Below are 24,688 nucleotides of genomic sequence, written 5' to 3' on the forward strand. Positions count from 1 at the left end.
CCTATCCACCTTCCCATTCCAATTATCCTGATTCATTTTTTGTCATGGTACATATCACACCATGTACATGGTACATACATATTTCCCAGCAGTATATAATTTAATTATTTGTTACATATTTAAATTTTTATAATATATTTTTCTCCCTCTCCTGAAATAGAGGTCACGTGACTTTGTAATTTTGTTTTCCCTCTAACTCAGACCTCAAAAATGGCTGCCTTGAGTATCAGATCAGTTCAGTTGCTCAGTCATCTCCGACTCTGTGACCCCATGAACCACGGCACTCCAGGCCTCCTTGTCCATCACCAACTCCCAGAGTTCACCCAAACCCATGTCCATCGAGTCGGTGATGCCATCCAACAATCTTATCCTCTTTCATCCCTTTCTCCTCCCGCCTTCAGTCTTTCCCAGCATCAGAGTCTTTTCATGAGTCAGCTCTTCACATCAGGTGGCCAAAGTATTGGAGCTTAAGCTTCAGCAACAATCCTTCCAGTGTATATTCAGGACTGATTTCCTTTAGGATGGACTGGTTGGATCTCCTTGCAGTCCAAGGGACTCTCAAGAGTCTTCTCCACCACCACAGTTCAAAAGCATCAATTCTTTGGCGCTCAGCTTTCTTCACAGTCCAACTCTCACATCCATACATGACTACTGGAAAAACCATAGCTTTGACTATATGGACCTTTGTTGGTAAAGTTGTTTCTGCTTTTTAATATGCTGTCTAGGTTGGTCATAACTTTTCTTCCTAAGAGTGAGCTTCTTTTAATTTCATGGCTGCAGTCACCATCTGCAATGATTTTGGAGCACAAGAAAATAAAGTCTGTCACTGTTTCCACTGTTTCCCCATCTATTTGCCATGAAGTGATGGGACTGGATGCCATGATCTTAGTTTCTCTTGTGTGTGTGTGATGTTACAGTTTTTTAAATTTATTTTTTAATTGAAGGATAATTGCTTTAGAGAATTTTATTGTTTTCTGTCAAACCTCAACATGAATCAGCCATAGGTATACATATATCCCCTCCCTCTTGAACCTCCCTCTCATCTCCCTCCCTATCCCACCCCTCTAGGTTGATACAGAGCCCCTGATCTTAGTTTTTTGAATGTTGAGTTTTAGGCTAATGTTTTCACTCTTCCTCTTTCACCATCATCAAGAGGCTCTTCGGTTCTTTTTTGCTTTCTGCCATAAGGGTGGTGTCATATGCGTATCTGAGGTTATTGTTATTTCTCCTGGAAATCTTGATTCCAGCTTGTGCTTTATCCAGCCTGGCATTTCCCACGATGTACTCTGAATTTAAGTTAAATAAGCAGGGTGACAATATACATCCTTGATATACTCCTTTCCCTATTTGGAACCAGTCCATTGTTCCATGTCCAGTTCTAACTGTTGTTTCTTGACCTGCATAGAGATTTCTCAAGAGGCAGGTAAGGTGGTCTGCTATTCCCATGTACTGAAGAATTTTCCACAGTTGTGACCCACACAAAGGCTTTGGTGTAGTCAATAAAGCTGAAGTAGATGTTTTCTGGAATTTTCTTGCCTTTTTTATGATCCAACAGATGTTGGCAATTTGATCTCTGGTTCCTCTGCCCTTTCTAAATCCAGCTTGAACATCTGGAAGTTCTCGGTTCACGTACTGTTGAAGCTTTGAGAATTTTAAGCATTATTTTGCTAGTGTGTGAGATGAATGCAATTGTGCAATAGTTTGAACATTTTTTGGCATTGTCTTTCTTTGGGACTGGAATGAAAGCTGACCCTTTCCAGTCTGGTGGCCACTGCTGAGTTTTCCAAATTTCCTGGAGTACTGAGTGCAGCACTTTCACAGTATCATCTTTTAGGATTTGAAATAGCTCAGCTGGAATTCCATCACCTTCACTGTAGTTGTTCGTAGTGATGCTTCCTAAGGCTCACTTGACTTCACATGCCAGGATGTCTGGCTCTAGATGAGTGATCACACCATCATGGTTATCTGGTTCATGAAGATCTTTTGTACAGTTCTTCTGTGTGTTCTTGCCACCTCTTCTTAATCTCTTCTGCATCTGTTAGGTCCATACCATTTCTGTCCTTTATCGAGCCCATCTTTGCATGAAATGTTCCCTGGTATCTCTAATTTTCTTGAAGAGATCTCTAGTCTTTCCCATTCTGTTGTTTTCCTCTATTTCTTTGCATTGATCACTGAAGAAGGCTTTCTTATTTCCTTGCTATTCTTTGGAACTCTGCATTCAGATGGATATATCATTCCTTTTCTCCGTTGCTTTTAGCATCTCTTCTTTTCTCAGCTGTTTGGTATACCTTGTCAGTATACCATTTTGCCTTTTTGCATTTTTTTTTCCTTGGGGATGGTCTTGATCACTGCCTCCTGAACAATGTCGTGAACCTCCATCCATAGTTCTTCAGGCACTCCATCAGATCTAATCCCCTGAATCTATTTGTCACTTCCATTGTATTTGTCACTTCCACGTAAGGGATTTGATTTAGGTCATACCTGAATGGTCTAGTGGTTTTCTCTACTTTCTTCAATTGAAGTCTGAATTTGGCAATAAGGAGTTCATGATGTGAGCCACAGTCAGCTCCTGGTCTTATTTTTGCTGACTGTATACAGCTTCTCCATCTAAAGCTGCAAAGAATATAATCAATCTGATTTTCATGTTGACCATTTGGTGATGTCCATGTGTAGAGTCATCTCTTGTGGTGTTGGAGGAGGGTATTTGCTATGACCAGTATGTTCTCTTGGCAAAACTCTGTTAGCCTTTGCCCTGATTTATTCTGTACTCCAAGGCCAAACTTGCTTGTTGCTCCGGGTATCTCTTGACTTTCTACTTTTGCATTCCAACCCCCTATGATGGAAGGACATCTTTTTTGGGTATTAATTCTAGAAGGTCTTCTAGGTCTTCATAGAACCATTCAACTTCAGCTTCTTCAGCATTAGTGGTTGGGGCATAGACTTGAATTACTAGGATATTGAATAGTTTTCCTCAGAAATGAATAAGGATCATTCTGTCATTTTTGAGACTGCACCAAGTACTGCATCTCAGACTTGTGTTGACTATGAGGGCTACTCCATTTCTTCGAAGGGATTCTTGCCCACAGTAGTGGATATAATGGTAATCTGAATTAAAGCCACCCATTCCAGTCCATTTTAGTTCATTGATTCCTAAAATGTCGTTGTTCATTCTTGCTGTCTCTTGTTTGACCGCTTCCAGTTTGCTTTGTTCATATAGCATTGGATTTTACTTCCATCACCAGTCACAACCACAACTGGGTGTTGTTTTCACTTTGGCTCTGTCTTTTCATTCTTTCTGGAGATATTTCACCATTCTTCTCTAGTAGCATACTGAGCACCGACTGACCTGGGAATTCCTCTTTCAGTGTTATTTCTTTTTGCCTTTTCATACTGTTCATGGAATTCTCAAGGCAAGAATACTGAAATGGTTAGCCATTCCCTTCTCCAGTGGACCACGTTTTGTCAGAACTCTCCATCATGACCCACCCGTCTTGGGTTGCCCTGCACAGCATGGCTCCTATTTCATTGAGTTAGACAAGGCAAAAACTGCAGAACAATTATATGAAATAAATTCTCACACTGTTAAAGTTTCACTGAGTTGGATGACCTGCAAACTGAAGAACAATTATACCAAATAAATTCTCACACTGTTGAGAAAGTTCTAGGACCCACAACAGATTTGCCAACCTGGGGATCTGGCAAAGAGACTGAGAACGCCCAGGGAAGTTGACTGTGGAGGTCAGTGGGATTTGATTACAGAACTTACAAAGGACAGGGGAAACAGACTCTTGGCGGGCACAAACAAAACCTTGTGCACACCAGGACCCAGGAGAAGGGAGCAGTGGCCCCAGAGGAGACTGACCCAGCCTTGCCTGTGAGTGTCCAGAATTCTCCGGCAGAGGCGTGGGTTGACAGTGGCCTGTGGCAGGGTCAGGGGCACTGAATACAACTAGACCTTTTGAAGGAGGTCCCCATTATCTTCATTACCCCACCATAGTTTGTTCTCAGGTCAAACAACAGGGAGGGAATACAGCCCCACCCATCAACAGAAAATTGGGTTAAAGATTTACTGAGCATGACCCTGCCCATCAGACCAAGATCCAAGTTTCCCTCACAGTCAGTGTCTCACAGCAGGAAGCTTCCCTAAGCCTCTTATCCATCAGAGGGCAGACAGACTGAAAACCACAGTGACAGAAAATTAATCAAACTGAGCACATGGACCACAGCCTCGTCTAACTCAATGAAACTATGAGCTATGCTGTGTAGGGCTACCCAAGAAGGACAGGTCATGATGGAGAGTTCTGACAAAATGTGGTCCACTGGAGAAGGGAATGGCAAACCACTTCAGCATTCTTGCTTTGAGAACCCCATCAACAGTATGAAAAGGCCTTCAGTATAGATGTTCAGTACTAGAAGCTCTAAATGTTAGCTCTACAACTACCCTGATCACTTCTGCAGGCTTGGTGTCCTCCTCGTCATTGGCACGTAGAAGATGTACAATAAATATTTATTGTTTCAATAAATACATAAATATCACCTAAAAACCAACAGAATGTTTGAGCAGAAGTAAAAAGGTAGGCTAAAATATTTTCCAGTCTCGTACCACTTAAAATATGCAACCTGTCATAATAGTGTTCTTTTCCACAATGGTTCTTACAGAACTAGAGGGCAGGTCTGAGGAAAACATTAATAAAGGGTAAATAATTAAGATATTAATTATTAATGAATAAACACCTTCATAAAGTTTTACTTAGCTTCTGACCCATCCTCTTTTAGAGTCAAAGGCAGGAGTTAGGCCTTTGAAACCCACTTTTCAAAGCAGGTTTCTCCATAAGGAAAATATATAATGATGATGAGTAATGGAGTACCTGATCCTAAAGCCTGTCCACTCCTCACTTAACAGTTAAATACAGAGAGTCAGAGCTACTATTTGTTAAGCTACTGCTTGTTAAGGTGGGTATGACATTTCTAAGCAATATCCAGGAAGGAAAGAAGTGGCCACTCTTTTTTTCTGAACATGTATTTATTTTTTGGCTGCACTGTGTCTTCATTCCTTGTGGCTATACACGGACTCTGTCTAGTTATGGTGGACCAAAGCCCCTCTGAGTTGGTGCATAGCTGCTGGCTGGTGGCTCCTCTGGGTGCTAAGTGCCACACGGGCTCTCGGTGTGCAGGCTTCAGCAGTTGCAGCACGTGAGCTCAGCAGCTGCCACGTGTGGGCTCAGTAGCTGTGGCGCGTTAGCCCAGTGGCTCTGCAGAATGTGAGATCCTCCTAGAGCAGGGGCTGAACCCGTGTCCCCTACACTGGCAGGTGGATTCCCAACCACTGGACCACCAGGAGAGGCTAGGATTGCCACTCTTGAATATGGAGTGAATTATCCCGTGAGGCATCCAAAAGCAATTAGTTATGCTGGTGGCAGAGCCCTCTCATCGCTATCATTTTTTACATCCAGCTATCTAAATGAATTATGCTACAATTTGAGGCAGTGTTCCTAAATCTAGGACCCTAAAATTAGAATATGACTGAAGATCTCAGTATGTGCAGCGTGTGTTTCAGTGCTGAGATTCCATGATCTCTTCTACACTAATCACCAGAGAAATCATGTACCGTATTCTGTCATTAGCACCTCAGCTCATCACACCTTGGAATCCTGGAGCATCCCTTCCTCCCTCTCTCCCCTGAGTATCATATAGACAGCATCTCTGAGTCAGTGTTCAGAGTATCGCACAAAATTCAGTAAAGGTACAAGTAGAAGGATGTTTCTCATCCGCAAAGCATTTTCCCACATATTTCTTATACATCCTCTATAGTAACATCTGAGTACTTCTTTAAACTATGTCGATGCTACTATTAAAAAGTACTTTGTGGACTGAGATGAGAGATTCCCTGGTGGCCCCAATGGTGAAGAATCCAGGCTGAGCTGGGCACCTAAATTCCAAAACACATAAGACCATTTCTCTTGGAAATGTTCTAAGTACCAAGAACTCATTAATAGTCCAAAGACTGTCATTACTATGAACATCCTAAATACTTACCTAGTGTTGAAATAAACCTTCTGGCTTTCTTCAGAGCCTGTGAGTCACCTGAGCCAGATATACTTGCTGTATTGATACTATCTCAATTTGTAAGGAATTACCCGAAATGTGTTAACAAACTCTCTTCATCTTGGTCCCATCTCCCTTGTTCTAGACTCCGTTTTCCAGTTGCCAGTCCTTGTGAGTATCTCAGGCTTAATGAGTACAGATCCAAATTTAGCATCTCCTGCCAAGGTCTTGGAGAAGGCAATGGCACCCCACTCCAGTACTCTTGCCTGGAAAATCCCATGGACAGAGGAGCCTGGTAGGCTGCAGTCCATGGGGTCACCGAGAGTCGGACACGACTGAGTGACTTCACTTTCACTTTTCACTTTCATGCATTGGAGAAGGAAATGGCAACCCACTCCAGTGTTCTTGCCTGGAGAATCCCAGGGACGGGGGAGCCTGGTGGGCTGCCGTCTATGGGGTCGCACAGGGTTGGACACGACTGAAGCGACTTAGCAGCAGCAGCCAAGGTCTTATTCCTATCAAAACTAGCATCTGTTCTTGAAGGTGCTGTTGTGAATTCTATCAGCATTCCCCCAGTATTAATACGTGAATTCGCTTTTTGCTACACCCTCTGTCTCACAGCTAGTCAGCCCTTAAGTTCTTTTTATTAAATTTTCTCAGGACTCTGGGTTCATCTCCTCCTTTCTCTACCTACTGGCACTCTTCTTTCGGCTCTCATCAGCTCTTACCTGACATTTTGGAAATAAACTGTCTGAACTCACTGCTTCAGACTGCTCATCTTTTTCATAGCTGCCTGAGATTTCCTCCTAAGTCATTAGAAAAGTGCTTTCCTTCTCAAAACTTTCAGTGACATCCCATTGTTTAAAGGGTGAACTTCAAACCCTTTAACATAATCATCGGGTACTGCCTAACTTAGTTCCCAAATGACTAGTTGGCTTGCTCCCTACCCGACCCCTTCATGAACACTGGTCTTTCTGTGATATCTCTATTCTTTGAATATAGGGATTCTGAAATTTTTTTGCACCCTGGGTTCCTTTGACAGTCTGGTGAAGTGTGTGGACCCCTTCCTAGAGTAATATTTTTCAGTGTATAAAATAATAAATATAAGATTACCATGGAAAGCCATGCTGCAGAAATAAAATTCTATCTGTCTGTGGACCCCGTTGTTTATATCTTTGTGGCTTTGCTTATGACCCTTTTAGCAGAGAAGTGCCCCTGAGCCTGCCCTTCTGATTATTGAAATCCTTCTCATGTTTCAAAGTTTCTTCAGTCCCCATCTCTGCAACTTTACCTTGCCTCCCCGCCCTTCTGTACTCACCATGGTGTCCTCTGCCCTCTCATAGCAGATTATTTGTATTTCTAATTAGTTCTTATCTTTCCTTTGCCCTTTGTAATAATATTTTGTATTAACTGACAAAAAGGACCAGACACTAATGGGCTACTTTCACACACTTTGTGCTTAATCACTTGTAACTCTTTTTTAAAGCACTGTGAAATCTGCATATGAAGAGGACACTGAGGTCCAGAAGTTTTGTTTGACCAAGATTATACAGCTTGTTGTTGTTACAAATTTATTTCAGGAAAGGAATATTTTATCTTCTTCTTTATCTTATCTTCTCAGGATCTAAGGAATGACATTGATCAGTAATGTTTGTTTATGTGGATTTAAAAATCAGAAGTGCTGGGAAATACTCATCTCCCAATATATAATGCCCCTAGTATTGACAAGGGGCCATACTAGGATAGTGATGTGTATAGCAGTGTTTCTAGGTCAATGTCTATGTCAAACTAACTCTGACTAATTCCTTCTTAACAAACTGAAAACTCTTGTAGTTCCCAGTCGTTTCACAAATTAAAATTTAAACAAGTGTTTTCAGCAATCAATTACTTAAAATGTTATCCCTTGTTCTGCACTCCTGATGAAAAGACAATAATATTAAAAGTAGGACAAATTAAAGAATTTGTTTGGAATCAAAATGAATTCAGGAAATATTTACATTCGTAATGATAAGATCAGTTGTATAACCTATTTCCTGTGTTATCCCCTCAGTGAAGACAATAAACCAATCCAATTTACATTTGTAAGAAAATACATTTTAAATATAATTCACTTGAACAAGTTGCATTTTTCTGTAGTCAAATACATTCCTGCAAGTTTCTTAAAACAACATTATTAGGCTATTTAAAAATAAAACTATCCAAATAGATTTATTTTAGCAATTAGTAATGCCAGAAAAACTGAAGAGGAACTAAAAAGCCTCTTGATGAAAGTAAAAGAGGAGAGTGAAAAAGTTGGCTTACAGCTCAACATTCAGAAAACGAAGATCATGGCATCTGGCCCCATCACTTCATGGGAAATAGATGGGGAAACAGTGGAAACAGTGTCAGACTTTATTTTTGGGGGCTCCAAAATCACTGCAGATGGTGATCGCAGCCATGAAATTAAAAGACGCTTACTCCTTGGAAGAAAAGTTATGACCAACCTAGACAGCATATTCAAAAGCAGAGACATTACTTTGCCAACAAAGGTCCATCTAGTCAAGGCTATGGTTTTTCCTGTGGTCATGTATGGATGTGAGAGTTGGACTGTGAAGAAGGCTGAGCGCCGAAGAATTGATGCTTTTGAACTGTGGTGTTGGAGAAGACTCTTGAGGGTCCCTTGGACTGCAAGGAGATCCAACCAGTCCATTCTGAAGAAGATCAGCCCTGGGATTTCTTTGGAAGGAATGATGCTAAAGCTGAAACTCCAGTACTTTGGCCACCTCATGCGAAGAGTTGACTCATTGGAAAAGACTTTGATGCTGGGAGGGATTGGGGGCGGGAGAAGAAGGGGACGACAGAGGATGAGATGGCTGGATGGCATCACTGACTCAATGGACGCGAGTCTGAGTGAACTCCGAGGGTTGGTGATGGACAGGGAGGCCTGGCGTGCTGTGATTCATGGGGTCGCAAAGAGTCGGACACAACTGAGCGACCGAACTGAATGCTTTCTTTTCAAAATGTTGTTTTGAGATTAAAAATCATGTATATACGACGAGTAATTTCTCATGTGGAAGTTCTTCATGTATAGTAATTATTTTTAAAGGAATTACATCTTTTGATTTGGCAATGCCTTTTAGTATGCTGTGAACTATAATATATAATTCATTACCATCATCCTTCTTATGGTCTTTTCTGTCATCATACTGTGGCAAATACTAGTTTAAATGTAGAAAGGTAACTGAATTTTTTCTATTTTCATAGCTCCAGATGGTCCTCCTGAAAATGTGCATGTGGTAGCAACATCACCTTTCAGCATCAACATCAGCTGGAGTGAACCTGCTGTCATTACTGGACCAACCTTCTATTTGATAGACGTCAAATCAGTAAGGCCTGTCTTATCTTCTGTGGAAGGTAGTTTAGAGCATGATTAGGAATACAGGTTTTGCAACCAGACTGAATTTTACTCTCAGCTCTGTTAGAATCAAGCATTACTTGTTTATGTTTGTGTCCACATCTGTAAAATAAAGATAGATAATACTGCCTAGGGTACAGCATTTCTGTGAGAACTAAGTTAGTCAACATACATAAAGAACTTAAAATATTGCCTGATACCTAGTAAATATTCAAGAAGTGCAAACAAAATATTGTCGTCATAGTTATTGTTATTTATCTTCAGGGTATAGATGATACAGATAAATAAGGTTAAGTTGAGTTCAAGTTGACAGTAATATATCGGTTTAAAATACAATGAAAAAGAACTTAAAATACAAAAGAACGGCCAAGGCATTAGGAGACATAGCTCTAAAATAAGACACTATCAGGCTTAACTTTGAAAATGCCTGAAGCAGAACATGGAAAGGTAGTGGAAATATAAGTGTAAAAAGTTAGCTTCATTCAAGAAAAAGCAAGTAGTTTAGGCATCCTTAGTGGAACATTTGAAAACAAAAGGCCTGAGAGATGAGGCTCGACTCGGGGGCCAACTTGCAACCTTCTGTGGAATGTGGATCATGGTAAATTCAGTGGGGTGCCAATTGTGGAAATAAAGCAATACTGGGATACAGATTTCTATTTTACAGAATCAGTATGATCACATTGTAAAGCATAGTTTTAGACCAGTCCTGGGGGTACAAAATTAAAGGAGTCAGGAAACCATAAGAGTAAAACTGGGCAAGAAAAGAAAAGGAAATGAGTGAGGGTAACAGAATAAAAAAAATTTAAATCTGCAGGATCTGGAGGAAAAAAAAAACCCATGGATGGAGAGTGAAAATAAAAATCAAGGGTGACTTTTTAAGATATATGATTTGGAAACTTGTGAGGAGGAACGGATTTGTAGAGGAAAGGCATGGACTCAGAACTAGATGTGCTAAGATGCCTGGGCGTCCCCAGGTGAAGACAGCCCATTGGCAGGATCACTCATGGATCTGTAGCTCAGGAGAGGAAGCTTATATTTCCAGATTTGGGAAGCGCTGGTATTTAGATGATGGATGAAATAATATGAATAGATGAGATTAACGATGAAACATTTAGGGCAAGAAACTCTTCTATAAGGACTAACCGGAAGAAAGTGTCCTGGGGAATACAAACATTTGCGTGAAAGGCACCTGAAAACACTGAACTGGAGTAGCCATCCAGACCCTAGGAAACGCAGGCATGGCAGTCAAGCCTCTTGCCTACAGCAGGGTGCTCCACAGTGTGACTAATGCAGAGTTGCTAAGCTAGGGTTAGAACTGGAAATTTCTCCTGGCATCCTGCTTGGGTTTTACTGGAGCTGATGAGCAGTCCCTTCTGGTGGCGTCTGAGGCATTAAATTCGGTAATCCATGGTGAATTCTCCTCCCCCCTTCCTGTATTTATTCATCTCTTCTTTAACTTTCATGCTTTTCTATTTTATATTATTTCTTAAGTGGAAATAATTCTATCTCAAAAGACCTGTCATGATTAAAGGAAAACTTAAAGGATTATTGGTACATTTTTTTCTCCCAGTCAGTCTTAAGTTTATGATCCTCCTTTTCTAGAGCATATTTGTGAAGACTTAGTTCATAATTAGCCAAAAACAATCAATATGAATGACAAATGCTCTGGGAATATCATTAAAAGCAAGCTGTAAAATGTTAACACTGTGCTCTATTAACTAGAAGATACTTTATTAGGGAAAATAGCTCTCGTGGAGTTTGGTTGTGTTGAATAGAGGGAAAAGTAAAACATTAAAAAAAGGTGATTTATCACCTAATTCTCTCAGTATTCCTACTGAGATTAAAACTGAGTAAGGGAAAGAGAGAAACATAGAAAGATAACTATTGTAATTGCTTAGTTTGTTTCAGCTACGTATTAGCCTCTTCATATGCATTGTATTATTGTATCTTATCTAATAACCTTTTGATGTAAATATTATAATCTTACTTTTGCATATAGGAGAACTGAGGCACAGAGATGATTTAAAAAAAAGCAAACAACTTCTCAAACAGTTAAGACCTGGCTAAAATCAGCACAACAGGAAAGGAAAGTGAAGTCACTCAGTGGTGTCCGAGTCTTTGCGACTCCATGGACTGCAGCCTACCAGGCTCCTCCGTCCATGGGATTTTCCAGGCAAGAATACTGGAGTGGGTTGCCATTCCCTTCTCCAGGAGATCTTCCCAACCCAGGGATGAACCCAGCTCTCCTGCACTGTAGGCAGATACTTTACCATCTGAGCCACCAGGGAAGTCAGGGAATCCACCAGGAAGACCTGGCTAAACCCAGCACAGTGGTGTGATGGAAATAGGAAAACACATCAAAAAGCAAGTAAAATTTACCAAATTGAAATATGTGCACACCAAAACACCTTTGGATCAAAGACAGCAAAAAATCAAACAGATCCTAACCCTTGATAGTTTCCCTAGGATTCTTGGAACTAAAGTGGTCTTCCCTTCATTCTTTCAACACAATTCTAGTTTATTTTTTAAAATTTTGTTTTATATTGGAGCATAGTGGATTAACAATGTTGTGTTCACTTCAGGGGTGCAGCAAAGTGACTCAGTTACCCATATACGTGTACCTGTTCTTTTTCAAATCATTTTCCCATTTAGGTTATTATAGAATAGTGAATGGGGTTCCCTGTGCTCTATCGTAGGTCCTTGTTGGTTATCTAGTTTAAATACAGTAATGTGTACTTGTCAGTCTCAACCTCCCAGAACAACTTTAAATGCATTCGAATGCCAGCGTTGTGCTGGGTCAAACCCACATCTTTTATGGCTCCTAGACCGGCAGGCGGGTGCTTTACCGCTGGTGCCACCTGAGAAGCCCAGAAGTCATTGGCTCCCAGGCCAAAGAACACGTGCCTTGATTTAAGGTTTATGCTGCCCCCTGGCCTCTGCCAAATACCAGCCACAGGGGCATATAGCTCTTCCCTTAAAAGACGTGAAGCAAACATTGACACTCTTTAATAAAGACACATGGGCTTCCTGGGAGGCTCAGATGGTAAAGAATCCACCTGTAATGCAGGAGTCCTGGGTTCGATCCCTGGGTCAGGAAGATCCCCTGGAGAAGGGCATGGCAACCCACTCTAGTATTTTTTTTTTTCTTTTGAAATATATTATATTTTTTTAAATATAAATTTATTTATTTTAATTGGAGGTTACTTTACAATATTGTATTGGTCTTGCCATACATCAACATGAATCCACCACAGGTATACATGTGTTCCCCATCCAGAGCCCCCCTCCCTCCTCCCTCCCCGTACCGTCCCTCTGGGTTATCCCAGTGCACCAGCTCCAAGCATCCAGTATCCTGCATCGAACCTGGACTGGTGATTCATTTCAGATATGATATTATACATGTTTCAATGCCATTCTCCCAAATCATCCCACCCTCACCCTCTCCCACAGAGTCCAAAAGTCTGTTCTATACATTGGTGTCTCATTTGCTGTCTCGCATACAGGGTTATCATTACCATCTTTCTAAATTCCATATATATGCGTTAGTATACTGTATTGGTGTTTTTCTTTCTGGCTTACTTCACTTTGTATAATAGGCTCCAGTTTCATCCACCTCATTAGAACTGATTCAAATGAATTCTTTTTAATGGCTGAGTAATACTCCATTGTGTATATGTACCACAGCTTTCTTATCCATTCATCTGCTGATGGACATCTAGGTTGTTTCCATGTCCTGGCTATTATAAACAGTGCTGCGATGAACATTGGGGTACATGTGTCTCTTTCAACTCTGGTTTCCTCGGTGTGTATGCCCAGCAGTGGGATTGCTGGGTCATAAGGCAGTTCTATTTCCAGTTTTTTAAGGACTCTCCACACTGTTCTCCATAGTGTCTGTACTAGTCTGCATTCCCACCAACAGTGTAAGAGGGTTCCCTTTTCTCCACACCCTCTCCAGCATTTATTGCTTGTAGGCTTTTGGATCGCAGCCATTCTGACTGGTGTGAAGTGGTACCTCATTGTGGTCTTGATTTGCATTTCTCTGATAATGAGTGATGTTGAGCATCTTTTCATGTGTTTGTTAGCCATCTGTATGTCTTCTTTGGAGAAATGTCTGTTTAGTTCTTTGGCCCATTTTTTGATTGGGTGGTTTATTTTTCTGGAATTGAGCTGCAGGAGTTGCTTGTATATTTTTGAGATTAGTTGTTTGTCATGTGCTTCATTTGCTATTGTTTTCTCCCATTCCAAAGGCCACTCCAGTATTCTTGCCTGGAAAATCCCCATGGACAGAGGAGCCTGGCAGGCTACAGTCCATGGGGTCACTAAGCACAGCACAATAAAGATATATGGGCTCAGATATCACCCTGGATGATTCTACTGGGAACTGCATTTTCTGGCCTTTTGTTGTTCCTTTTAAATTTATTTAATTCAGAGATAATTGCTTTACAGAATTGTGTTGTTTTCTGCCAAACATCTACATGAATCAGCCATGGGTATACATATATCCCCTCCCTCATGAACCTCCCTCCCATCTCCCTTCCCATCTCACCCCTCTAGGTTTCGGTTTTTACAGAGCCCCTTTTTAGTTCCCTGAGTCATACAGCAAATTCCCATTGACTGTTGATTTTACATATGGTAATGTAATCTTCCATGTTACTCTCTCCATACATCCCACCCTCTCCTTCCTCCCCCATCTCCCTCCCCAAAGTCCAAAAGTCTGTTCTCAATGTCTGTGTCTCCTTTCAGTTCAGTTCAGTTGCTCAGTCATGTCCAACTCTTTGCGACCCCATGAATCGCAGCACACCAGGCCTCTCTGTCCATCACCAACTCCCAGAGTTCACCCAAACCCATGTCCATTGAGTTGGTGATGCCATCCAACCATCTCATCCTCTGTCATCCACTTCTCCTCCTGCCTTCAATCTTTCCCAGCATCAGAGTCTTTTCCAATGAGTCAGCTCTTCACATCAGGTGGCCAGAGTATTAGAGTTTCAGCTTCAACATCAGTCCTTCCAATGAAAACCCAGGACTGAGCTCCTTTAGGATGGATTGGTTGGATCTCCTTGCAGTCCAAGGGACTCTCAAGAGTCTTCACCAACACCACAGTTCAAACGCATCAGTTCTTTGGTGCTCAGCTTTCTTTATATTCCAACTCTCACATCCACACATGGCCATCAGAAAAACCATAGCCTAGACTAGACAGACCTTTGTTGGCAAAGTAATGTCTCTTCTTTTTAATACACTGTCTAGTTTGGTCATAACTTTCCTTGCAAGGAGTAAGCATCTTTTAATTTCATGGCTGCAGTCACCATCTGCAGTGATTTTGGAGCCCAGAAAAATAAAGTCAGCTACTGTTTCCCCATCTATTTCCCATGAAGTGATGGGACCGGATGCCATGATCTTCATTTTCTGAATGTTGAGCTTTAAGCCAACTGTTTCACTCTCCTCTTTCACTTTCATCAAGAGGCTCTTTAGTTCTTCTTCACTTTCTGCCATAAGAGTGGTGTCATCTGCCTATCTCAGGTTATTGATATTTCTCTCTGCAATCTTGATTCCAGCTTGTGCTTCCTCCAGCCCAGCGTTTCTCATGATGTCTCTGCATATAAGTTAAATAAGCAGGGTGACAATATACAGCCTTGATGTACTCCTTTTCCTATTTGGAACCAGTCTGTTGTTCCATGTCCAGTTCTAACTGTTGCTTCCTGACCTGCATACAGATTTCTCAAGAGACAGGTTAGGTGGTCTGGTATTCCCATGTCTTTCAGAATTTCCCAGTTTGTTGTGATCCACACAGTCAAAGGCTTTGGCATAGTCAATAAAGCAGAAATAGATGTTTTTCTGGAACTCTCTTGCTTTTTCAAAGATCCAGCGGATGTTGGCAATTTGATCTCTGGTTCCTCTGCCTTTTCTAAAACCAGCTTGAACATCTGGAAGTTCACGGTTCACATATTGCTGAAGCCTGGCTTGGAGAATTTTGAGCATTACTTTATTAGCATGTGAGATGAGTGCAATTGTGTGGTTTGTCTGAGCATTCTTTGGCATTGCCCTTCTTTGGATGGAATGAAAACTGAACTTTTCCAGTCCTTGACCACTGCTGAATTTTCCAAATTTGCTGGCATATTGAGTGCAGCACTTTCACAGCATCATCTTTCAGGATTTGAAATAGCTCAACTGGATTTCCATCACCTCCACTAGCTTTGTTTGTAGCAATGCTTCCTAAGGCCCACTTGACTTCATTTCAGGATGTCTGGCTCTCGGTGACTGATCACACCATCATGATTATCTGGGTCGTGAAGATCTTTTTTGTACAGTTCTTCTGTGTATTCTTGCCACCTCTTCTTAATATTTTCTGCTTCTGTTAGGTCCATAGCATTTCTGTCCTTTATCGAGCCCATCTTTGCATGAAATGTTCCCTTGATATCTCTCATTTTCCTGAAGAGATCTCTAGTCTTTTCCATTCTGTTGTTTTCCTCTATTTCTTTGCATTGATCACTGAGGAAGGCTTTCTTATCTCTCCTTGCTATTCTTTGGAACTCTGCATTCAGATGCTTATATCTTTCCTTTTCTCCTCTGCTTTTTGCTTCCCTTCTTTTCACAGCTACTTGTAAGGCCTCCTCAGACAGCCATTTTGCTTTTTTGCATTTCTTTTCCATGGGGATGGTCTTGATCCCTGTCTCCTGTACAATGTCACGAACCTCCGTCCATAATTCATCAGGCACTTATCAGATCTAGTCCCTTAAATCTACTTCTCACGTCCACTGTATAATCATAAGGGATTTGATTTAGGTCATACATGAATGGTCTAGTGGTTTTCTCCGCTTTCTTCAATTTCAGTCTGAATTTGGCAATAAGGAGTTCATGATCTGAGCCACAGTCAGCTCCTAGTCTTGTTTTTGTTGACTGCATAGAGCCTCTCCATCTTTGGCTGCAAAGAATATAATCAATCTGATTTCGGTGTCAACCATCTGGTGATGTCCATTTGTACAGTCTTCTCTTGTGTTGTTGGAAGAGGGTGTTTGCAATGATCAGTGCATTCTCTTGGCAGAACTGTATTAGCCCTTGCCCTGCTTCATTTTGTACTCCAAGGCCAAATTTGCCTGTTACTCCAGGTGTTTGTTGACTTCTTACTTTTGCATTCTAGTCCCCTATAATGAACATTGTTTTGGGGTGTTAGTTCTAGAATGTCTTGTAGGTCTTCATAGAAGTCTTCAGCTTCTTCAGCATTACTGGTCGGGGCATAGACTTGGATTACCGTGATATTGAATGGTTTGCCTTGGAGACGAACAGAGATCATTCTGTTGTTTTTGAGATTGCATCCAAGTACTGCATTTTGGACTCCTTTGTTGACTATGATGGCTACTCCATTTCTTCTGAGGGATTCCTGCCCACAGTAGTAGATATAATGGTCATCTGAGTTAAATTCACCCATTCCAGTCCATCTTAGTTCGCTGATTCCTAGAATGTTGACGTTCACTCTTGCCTTCTCCTGTTTGACCACTTCCAATTTGCCTTGATTCATGGACCTAACATTCCGGGTGCCTATGCAATATAGCTCTTTTCAGCATCGGACCTTGCTTCTCTCACCAGTCACATCCACAACTGGATGTTGTCTTTGAATTGGCTCCATCCCTTCATTCTTTCTGGAGTTATTTCTCCACTGATCTCCAGTAGCATATTGGGCACCTACTGACCTGGGGAGTTCCTCTTTCAGTATCCTATCATTTTGCCTTTTCATACTGTTCATGGGGTTCTCAAGGCAAGAATACTGAAGTGATTTGCCATTCCCTTCTCCAGTGGACCACATTCTGTCAGACCTCAATGAAACTAAGCCATGCCGTGTGGGGCCACCAAGACAGATGGGTCATGGTGGAGAGTTCTGACAGAATGTGTCTCCATTGCTGCCACCATCTTTCTAGACTCCATATATATGCATTAGTAGACGGTATTTGTTTTTCTCTTTCTGACTTACTTCACTCTGTATAATAGGCTCTAGGTTCATCCACCTCATTAGAACTGACTCAAATGCATTCCATTTATGGCTGAGTAATATTCCATTGTGTACATGTACCACAGCTCCTTTATCCATTCATCTGTTGGTGGACATCTAGGCTGCTTCCATGTTCTAGCTATTGTAAATAGTGCTGCAATGAACACTGGAGTACACGTATCTTTTTCAATTTTGGTTTCTTCAGGGTGTATGCCTAGGCGTGGGATTGCTGGGTCACTTGGTGGTTTTATTCCTAGTTTTTTAAGGAATCTCCATACCATCTTCCATACTGGCTGTATCAGTTTACATTCCCACCAACACTGCAAGAGGGTTCCTTTTTCTCCACACCCACTGCAGCATTTATTGTTTGTAGACTTTTTGATGATGGCCATTCTGACCGGTGTGAGGTGATATCTCATTGTAGTTTAGATTTGCATTTCTCTAATAATGAGCCACGTTGAGCATCTTTTCATGTGTTTGTTAGCCATCTGTATGTCTTCTTTGGAGAAATGTCTGTTTAGGCTTTTTCCCCACTTTTTGATTGAGTTGTTTGTTTTTCTGGTATTGACTTGTATGAGCTGTTTGTATATTTTGGAAATTAATCCTTTGTCAGTTGTTTCATTTGCTATTATTTTCTCCCATTCTGAGGTTGTCTTTTTATCCTTTTTATAGTTTCCTTTGTTGTGCAAAAGCTTGTAAGTGTAATTAGGTCCCACTTGTTTGTTTTTGTTTTTATTTCCATTGCTCTAGGAGGTGCCTCATAGAGGGTGTTGCTGTGATTTATGTCATAGAGTATTATTCTGCCTGTGTTTTCCTCTAAGACTTTTATGTTCCTTTTATTTTTAACTTATCAACTACTTAGTAGCTTCTCTGCACCAAGACAAAGATGGAAAATGTAAAGTCCTGCTTCCAAGTAACTCACAGTCTAGAACACCAGAATATAGATAATTATAGAGTATGATGTATCCAGTCTTTTTGGAATATAATGTTACAAAGTAATTCAAGTTTCTGTTATAGGGTACATAATATATAGAGGAGACTGTACAGAGAAGGTTAAATTTAGTAGGCTTAGTAAAGACAGAGAATGAATTTTTGTACGTGCTGTTTTTTGAGGGCACAGCATTCTTTTGGAATTTTACTATATATTTTATAAGATATGGTACATCACATGCATTTTATTTCCTACTTTACTAACTGCAATCTGTTACCCATTTTTTAATCAAGGCATTAGAATAATTTAATTTTACTTTATAAGATCAGGTCTCATGACCTTGTAGTAGTGTAGAGAGGTCTAAACTCTTCAAAGACCTGGGATCAAATCCTATCGCAGTTACCAAGCAGCTATGGAATCTTAAGAAATTCAGCTCAACTCTATAAAACCAGAGTTGAAATAGCTCTGGTAGTCAGCTAAGGAACATGAAGAGCAGTCAGCATGAAGCTAAGTGGTGGGCAGTGATGAGTTGAGGACCCCTACCCTGTTATAAAGTTACCCATCATTCATCTTTAGATAATTATTAGCCAGAATACATTTAAGTCTAGTCTTAGGGGAACTTTAAAAAGCCTGATTTGTATGTGATATTTAAATGTTGACAACCAATTAAACACACACTTTCTACCAGAGGATACATGAAGCTGATCAGTTGGATTCCTACGCTGATCTGTTTTTCTGCCACCTTAGGTTAGAGTATCTTCCCCCACTGCTCTCTCTCAAGATGGTTTGATCTGTTTGATTTTTTTTTCAATACTGTTATTGTATCTGCTTTTTCTGTGCTTCTCATAGCAACATCTTTTTCAGTTAAGAAACTTAGAGAAGAGCATTTGAAGAACATACTGAACAAAAATACATCTTTCAAAGTTATAAGAAAGGTTCAAGTTGAAAATGAACTTGTTAGTGAGGACAGTGTATCCAGCTTAAGTGTTTCAAGTCAAGTATCTGATAGAAGCAGGCATAAGAGGATTTTGAATTTTCTCTTCATTTCAGAAAAAGTCCTATTTAGTGCTAGAAACGTTAGCTATGTTTAGTCCCTACAGTGAGTAGGCCAGATTCTCCATCAAAAACAGACTGCTCCAATAAATAGTACAACTGTGTTTATTATACCTAAGCATACTCATTTGTACATGTTTAATAATTGCATCTACATTAATTGATTCCTTATTCAGTACCATGCATGGTGCTAGATCAGTTTTCCAAACTTCAGTATGACCAGCATTTTAAAAAATCAATCGGAATAAAATTTAAAAGAGCAGAAAATATCAAAGTGCATTTTAGAAGCTGTATTTCTTAAAAGCGGTTTGCAGTTATAAAGAATACAGATTCGCACACATACATCCTGAATGTGTATGGACATTATGTTGCCAAATGTGTTTCACTTTGTGGGTCATGATTAAAAAAAAACAACAACATAAGTTTCTTTGCTAACTACCTCAGATCTGTTTTTTTCTAAATCATCAAAATACTATAATTATTTAGATATTATCGCCCTGATCTTACATACGTAGAAAGTTAGAGCATAACTGACTTATCGAATGCTGTGGAAGTTACTAAGTGACCAGGTTGGGATCTGAACCCTTGATGACTATGTACCAACCTGTATTCATTCCTCTGTAAAACACTGGAGTAGAAGTTTCATTGACTACAGAGATGGTTTTTGCTTCTTCTGATTATTGTGGTTGATTTTTTTCTTTTACTTTCAACTGTTGAAATAACTGCTAGTTAGTAGACTCTTGAAGTAGCACTTTGGATTTCCCAGGACCATCTGACTGTAAAGAAAAGAAATTTTAAATCTTGCCTAGAAAGATGTACCACTTGTAGCTTTCTATTAATATGTTTTAGTGATTTGTAACTCAAGTGCTGCTTTCTCTGGTAGCTATTATTTTTTCCCCTATAGGTAGATAGTGATGAATTTAATATTTCCCTAATCAAGTCAAATGAAGAAAATAAAACCATAGAAGTTAAAGATTTGGAAATCTTCACAAGGTATTCTGTGGTGATCACTGCATTCACTGGAAATATCAGTGCTGCATATGTGGATGGAAAGTCAAGTGCTGAAATAATTGTTACCACTTTAGAATCAGGTAAGGTCTATTTTTCATCATTGCTAAAAATTGACTAAGTGTCTTTCTTATCTCACACTCTACCCTACAAAGCATATATGTTACAAGAAAATTTTAAGCATATAAGCATAAAATTCAATGATTCACTGGGACTGACAAAAGTGAAGCTTTCTATTTGTATTTTTGAGGCAAAATAGAATTATGTAGCACAGTCAATACTTGTAAATACAGAAATAAATTAGTTCATATTGAGGTATCTAAATGTATTTTTTGTGTGTTTATTTCAACACTAAGTATTTTAAAAGTTGGACAACCTTGCCTAAGAGATGATTTTTCCAACTATTTATAGTCAATAAAGCTTCACCTTAAATTCCATTTTAATTATTTATGTCCCATGGTTTAAATGTACATTAAAATAATGATACTCTATTATCAAGGGCTCAGTCGGTAAAGAATCTGCCTGCAATGCAGGAGACCCAGGTTCAATTCGTGGGTTGGGAAGATCCCCTGGAGAAGGAAATGGCAACCCACTCCAGTATTCTTGCCTGGAGAATCCCAAGGACAGAGGAGGCTGGCAGGCTACTGTCCATGGGGTCACAAGAGTCAGACACGACTTAGCGACTAAACCACCACCTCTCTATTATTAAATTATCTGGGCTTTCCAGGAGCCACGAATATGCTTGCCAATGCAGGAGACATACAGACATGGGTTCGGTTTAATCCCTGGGTCGGGAAGATCCCCTGGAGGAGGGCATGGCAACCTACTCCAGTATTCTTGCCTGGAGGATCCTATGGACAGAGGAGCCAATTAACCCCTCAGCTATGTTTACCATATCTGTTCTCTTCATTTAGTCAAGCGGCATGTTTTATTATATAATCTAAGGACAAATGTCAGAATCCGTACAGATTGCCTCAAGTTGGCATGAACAGGGTCTGAGTGGATAGTGAGATTGTAACCTGGGAGAAATGACCATGGAAAGTCAACTTCCCAGAACTCGCTTGCCCCATCCTCCTTCAGACTCCTGATGTTCTTTGCCAGCAGCTATATCTCTGGAAAGAGCACATAAAGGATGTGTTGCTATCGTTTATTTGTTGCTATCTGTAAGGTACGTATAGGAGGGGAAAAAAAAATTAGTCTTTTCATTATACTGTACACTCTATTATCTATAAACTTACGGTTCTAAATTGAAAGGTGCATCTTATCCTCAGCACCATAAAATTCTACTTGCTTCCATTTAGTGGCCAGGTATTGTTCAGGTATCCGTTTTACTTTCTGCCCTTCTCCCTTATCCTGCCCATCGGTGAGAAAAGTTGCTGCTAAACTTGTTCATGTTCATACCATAAAACTTTGATCAACAATCTTAATGTGACACCATTTCCAAGGATATTGTAGTTTAATAAATTTTTACTAAACCTCTAAGAGTAGATTTTAGATATGAAAACAAAGATATCTGGAGGGTAGGAAGTTCTTTCTAACACTGAGGTAATTTTTTCACGTATTCAACTTTAAAGCTGATCCTAATTTTAGGGAATCATCTCTCATAAAAAGAAATATATATATTCTTATATATCATAAAAATGTATAATAGCAATTGTGAAAATGAGTGTTGAACCAATTTAACTTTTATATCAGCTATACATTTCTTCACATTGTGATGTTTGCACAATAACATCTGCTTCTCTTTTTTTTTTTCTGTTATGTATTTACTTATGTTTTGCTTGCCGTAGGGAACTATCTCTAGATATCTCTACAAGTGTATGTGAATATCTGAGCTATTCATACGTAAATATGAACAGCCTTCTTCATGGAAATTTGTTACCTAGAATGGAAGAATATATACATTTCAATGTGATTAAATATGTTCATGCAACCATTAAATTTATTTAAAAAAATACTGATTATATAGTTTGACAAGAACCAGTTCTCACATTTATGAAATAATTTTATCCTGTGTTATCTTTCATAATAATTTATTGATATTTAGCTAGTTATACATTAGGGCAACTTTTATTTATCAAAAATAAACAGGAATATCTAGAATATATAAAGAAATATTAAAATTCAACACTTACAAAGAATCCAATTAGAAAATTGCAGAGGGGACTTCCCTGGCAGATCAGTAATTAGGACTCCAAGCTGCCAGCGCAGGGTGCATGGGTTCAATCCCTGGTCAGGGAACTAAGGCCCCACATGTCACATGGCCAGAAAAATAAGAAAACTGACAAAGAACAGGAACAGATATTTCACCAGAGAGGAAATATGATTGGCACATAAACTCAAGATATGTTTTTTCAGCACTATTATCTGTTAAGAAAAGGTAAATTAAAACCACAATGATACATCACTATGCATCTACTAGAACAGAAAAAATAATTTTTAAAATAGTAATAATACCAAATGATGGAAAAACTCCAAAAAGACTGGATCTCTCATACATTGCTAGTGGGAATGTAAAAGGGTGCAACTATTGATACAATGGAAAAATATTTTGGTAATCTATACAACTGGACATGCACTCACCACAGATCCACAAATTACAAGCTTAGGCAATTATCACAGGCAATTGAAAACTTAGTGTTCATACAAATATCTTTATATGAATGTCAACAGGCTTATTAGGAATAATGACAAAAATAATTGGAAACAACCCAAATGTTTTTATGATGAAACAAATTCTAGTACAATGGAACACTACTCAGCAGTAAAGACAGAATAAACTGTTGATATACACAGCAGCTCTGGAGCTCAAGGTCATTGTGCTGTTGTCTTTTGCAACTAATAAAACTATGGCGATGGAGACTGACCAGTGTCAAAGAGTCATGAAGTGCAAATATAAGGGGAGAGCAAGAGGACTTTTCTTTATGGTGATGGAAGAGTTTTGCATCTTCTTTCTGGTGATGGTTACAGGAGTCTATACATGGAATTAAATTGCATAGAACCATACAAAAATACAGGGAAGCATGAAAAATGGTGAAAATTGAATAAGACCTATAGTCAAGTTAATATGATTGTGTCAGTTCTGTTCCCAGGTTTGATATTTAACTACAGTTATATAAGATGTCACCACTGGGGAAAGCTAGGGGAAGGTTACAAGGAACTGAATGTAAGATTTTTGCAACTTCCTGTGAGTCTACATTATTTTTAAGTTCAGAGTGTCATAGAAGTTCATTCTGTGTAAGACACATACATATAAAAGGCTAAATATATAAGGAAATAAACTGGATCACTGTTACGGTTTCTGTGATCTATAAATGTCAATGATTCTATAATGAACCTGCCATTTTGCTTTTCATAATTAAATGATTTGTGTACTACTCTTTGTAAAGAGAAATTTGAAGCAAATCAGTTTTATATGGAGGTCAAAATGAACACAAATTTTTAAATAATTTTAACTGCTAAATACTTTTAGTCCCTAAGGATCCACCTAACAACATGACATTTCAGAAGATACCAGATGAAGTTACAAAATTTCAGTTAACATTTCTTCCTCCTTCTCAACCAAATGGAAATATCCAAGTATATCAAGCTTTGGTTTACAGAGAAGACGATCCTACTGCTGTCCAGATTCACAACCTCAGTATCATCCAGAAAACGGACACATCTGTCATTGCAATGTTAGAAGGGCTCAAAGGTGGACATACATACAACATCAGTGTAAGTATATACAGTTTTTAATTATTCATCTGTTTTACAAAGTTGATAGAAACACTCAGCATTCAAAAATACTGCAGCTTATGTAATACTACATTTCTCTTGGTGGAATTGCTTAAAGACATGCCAAGTGAAAAAGATCTGGGGAAACAGAATTGCTGATTTCCTATTTTAATATAGCAAGTCATGTGAAAATATGTAAATAACAGAAAAGTTTGCACAATTATAGTGGAAATCAAAAATAAAGCATAAAGAAAATCCACACTAAAAGAGCAGTGATATGTAGATAGTTCTGCCTAAAGGAAGACTGTTTCTGTGTGATTATAAATGGAAAATGGAAAAGGAAATAGCAAAGGCAAAGGTCAGAAATAACTATTTGTATGATTGAAATTCACATGTATTTCACACAACTATTATTAAAGCATTTTATATCTTAATTCTAAATTATCCATTTTGGAAAGTAAATATATATGTGAGTTCATATACATCCACATAGACATAATACACATACAATTTGTTTCACCCTTTCACGATTTTTATAGCATGTCTTGGAATTTTCAAA

The 24,688-nt window shown here is 39.3% G+C and overlaps 1 protein-coding gene across 1 annotated transcript in view; it reads left to right on the top strand.

Annotated features, from left to right (window-relative positions):
• The window catches only part of PTPRQ (protein tyrosine phosphatase receptor type Q), a 304,390-nt gene that overhangs the window by 208,193 nt on the left and 71,509 nt on the right, over positions 1-24,688 (top strand). The window contains exons 45-47 of the mRNA XM_060412482.1: positions 9,289-9,410; positions 20,309-20,495; positions 23,885-24,129. Of these exons, the coding sequence (XP_060268465.1) occupies positions 9,289-9,410; positions 20,309-20,495; positions 23,885-24,129 (554 nt within the window). The remainder of the gene's footprint in view (positions 1-9,288; positions 9,411-20,308; positions 20,496-23,884; positions 24,130-24,688) is intronic.

Source organism: Ovis aries, chromosome 3 (genome assembly GCF_016772045.2).
Source record: "Ovis aries strain OAR_USU_Benz2616 breed Rambouillet chromosome 3, ARS-UI_Ramb_v3.0, whole genome shotgun sequence".
Taxonomy (NCBI): domain Eukaryota; kingdom Metazoa; phylum Chordata; class Mammalia; order Artiodactyla; family Bovidae; genus Ovis; species Ovis aries.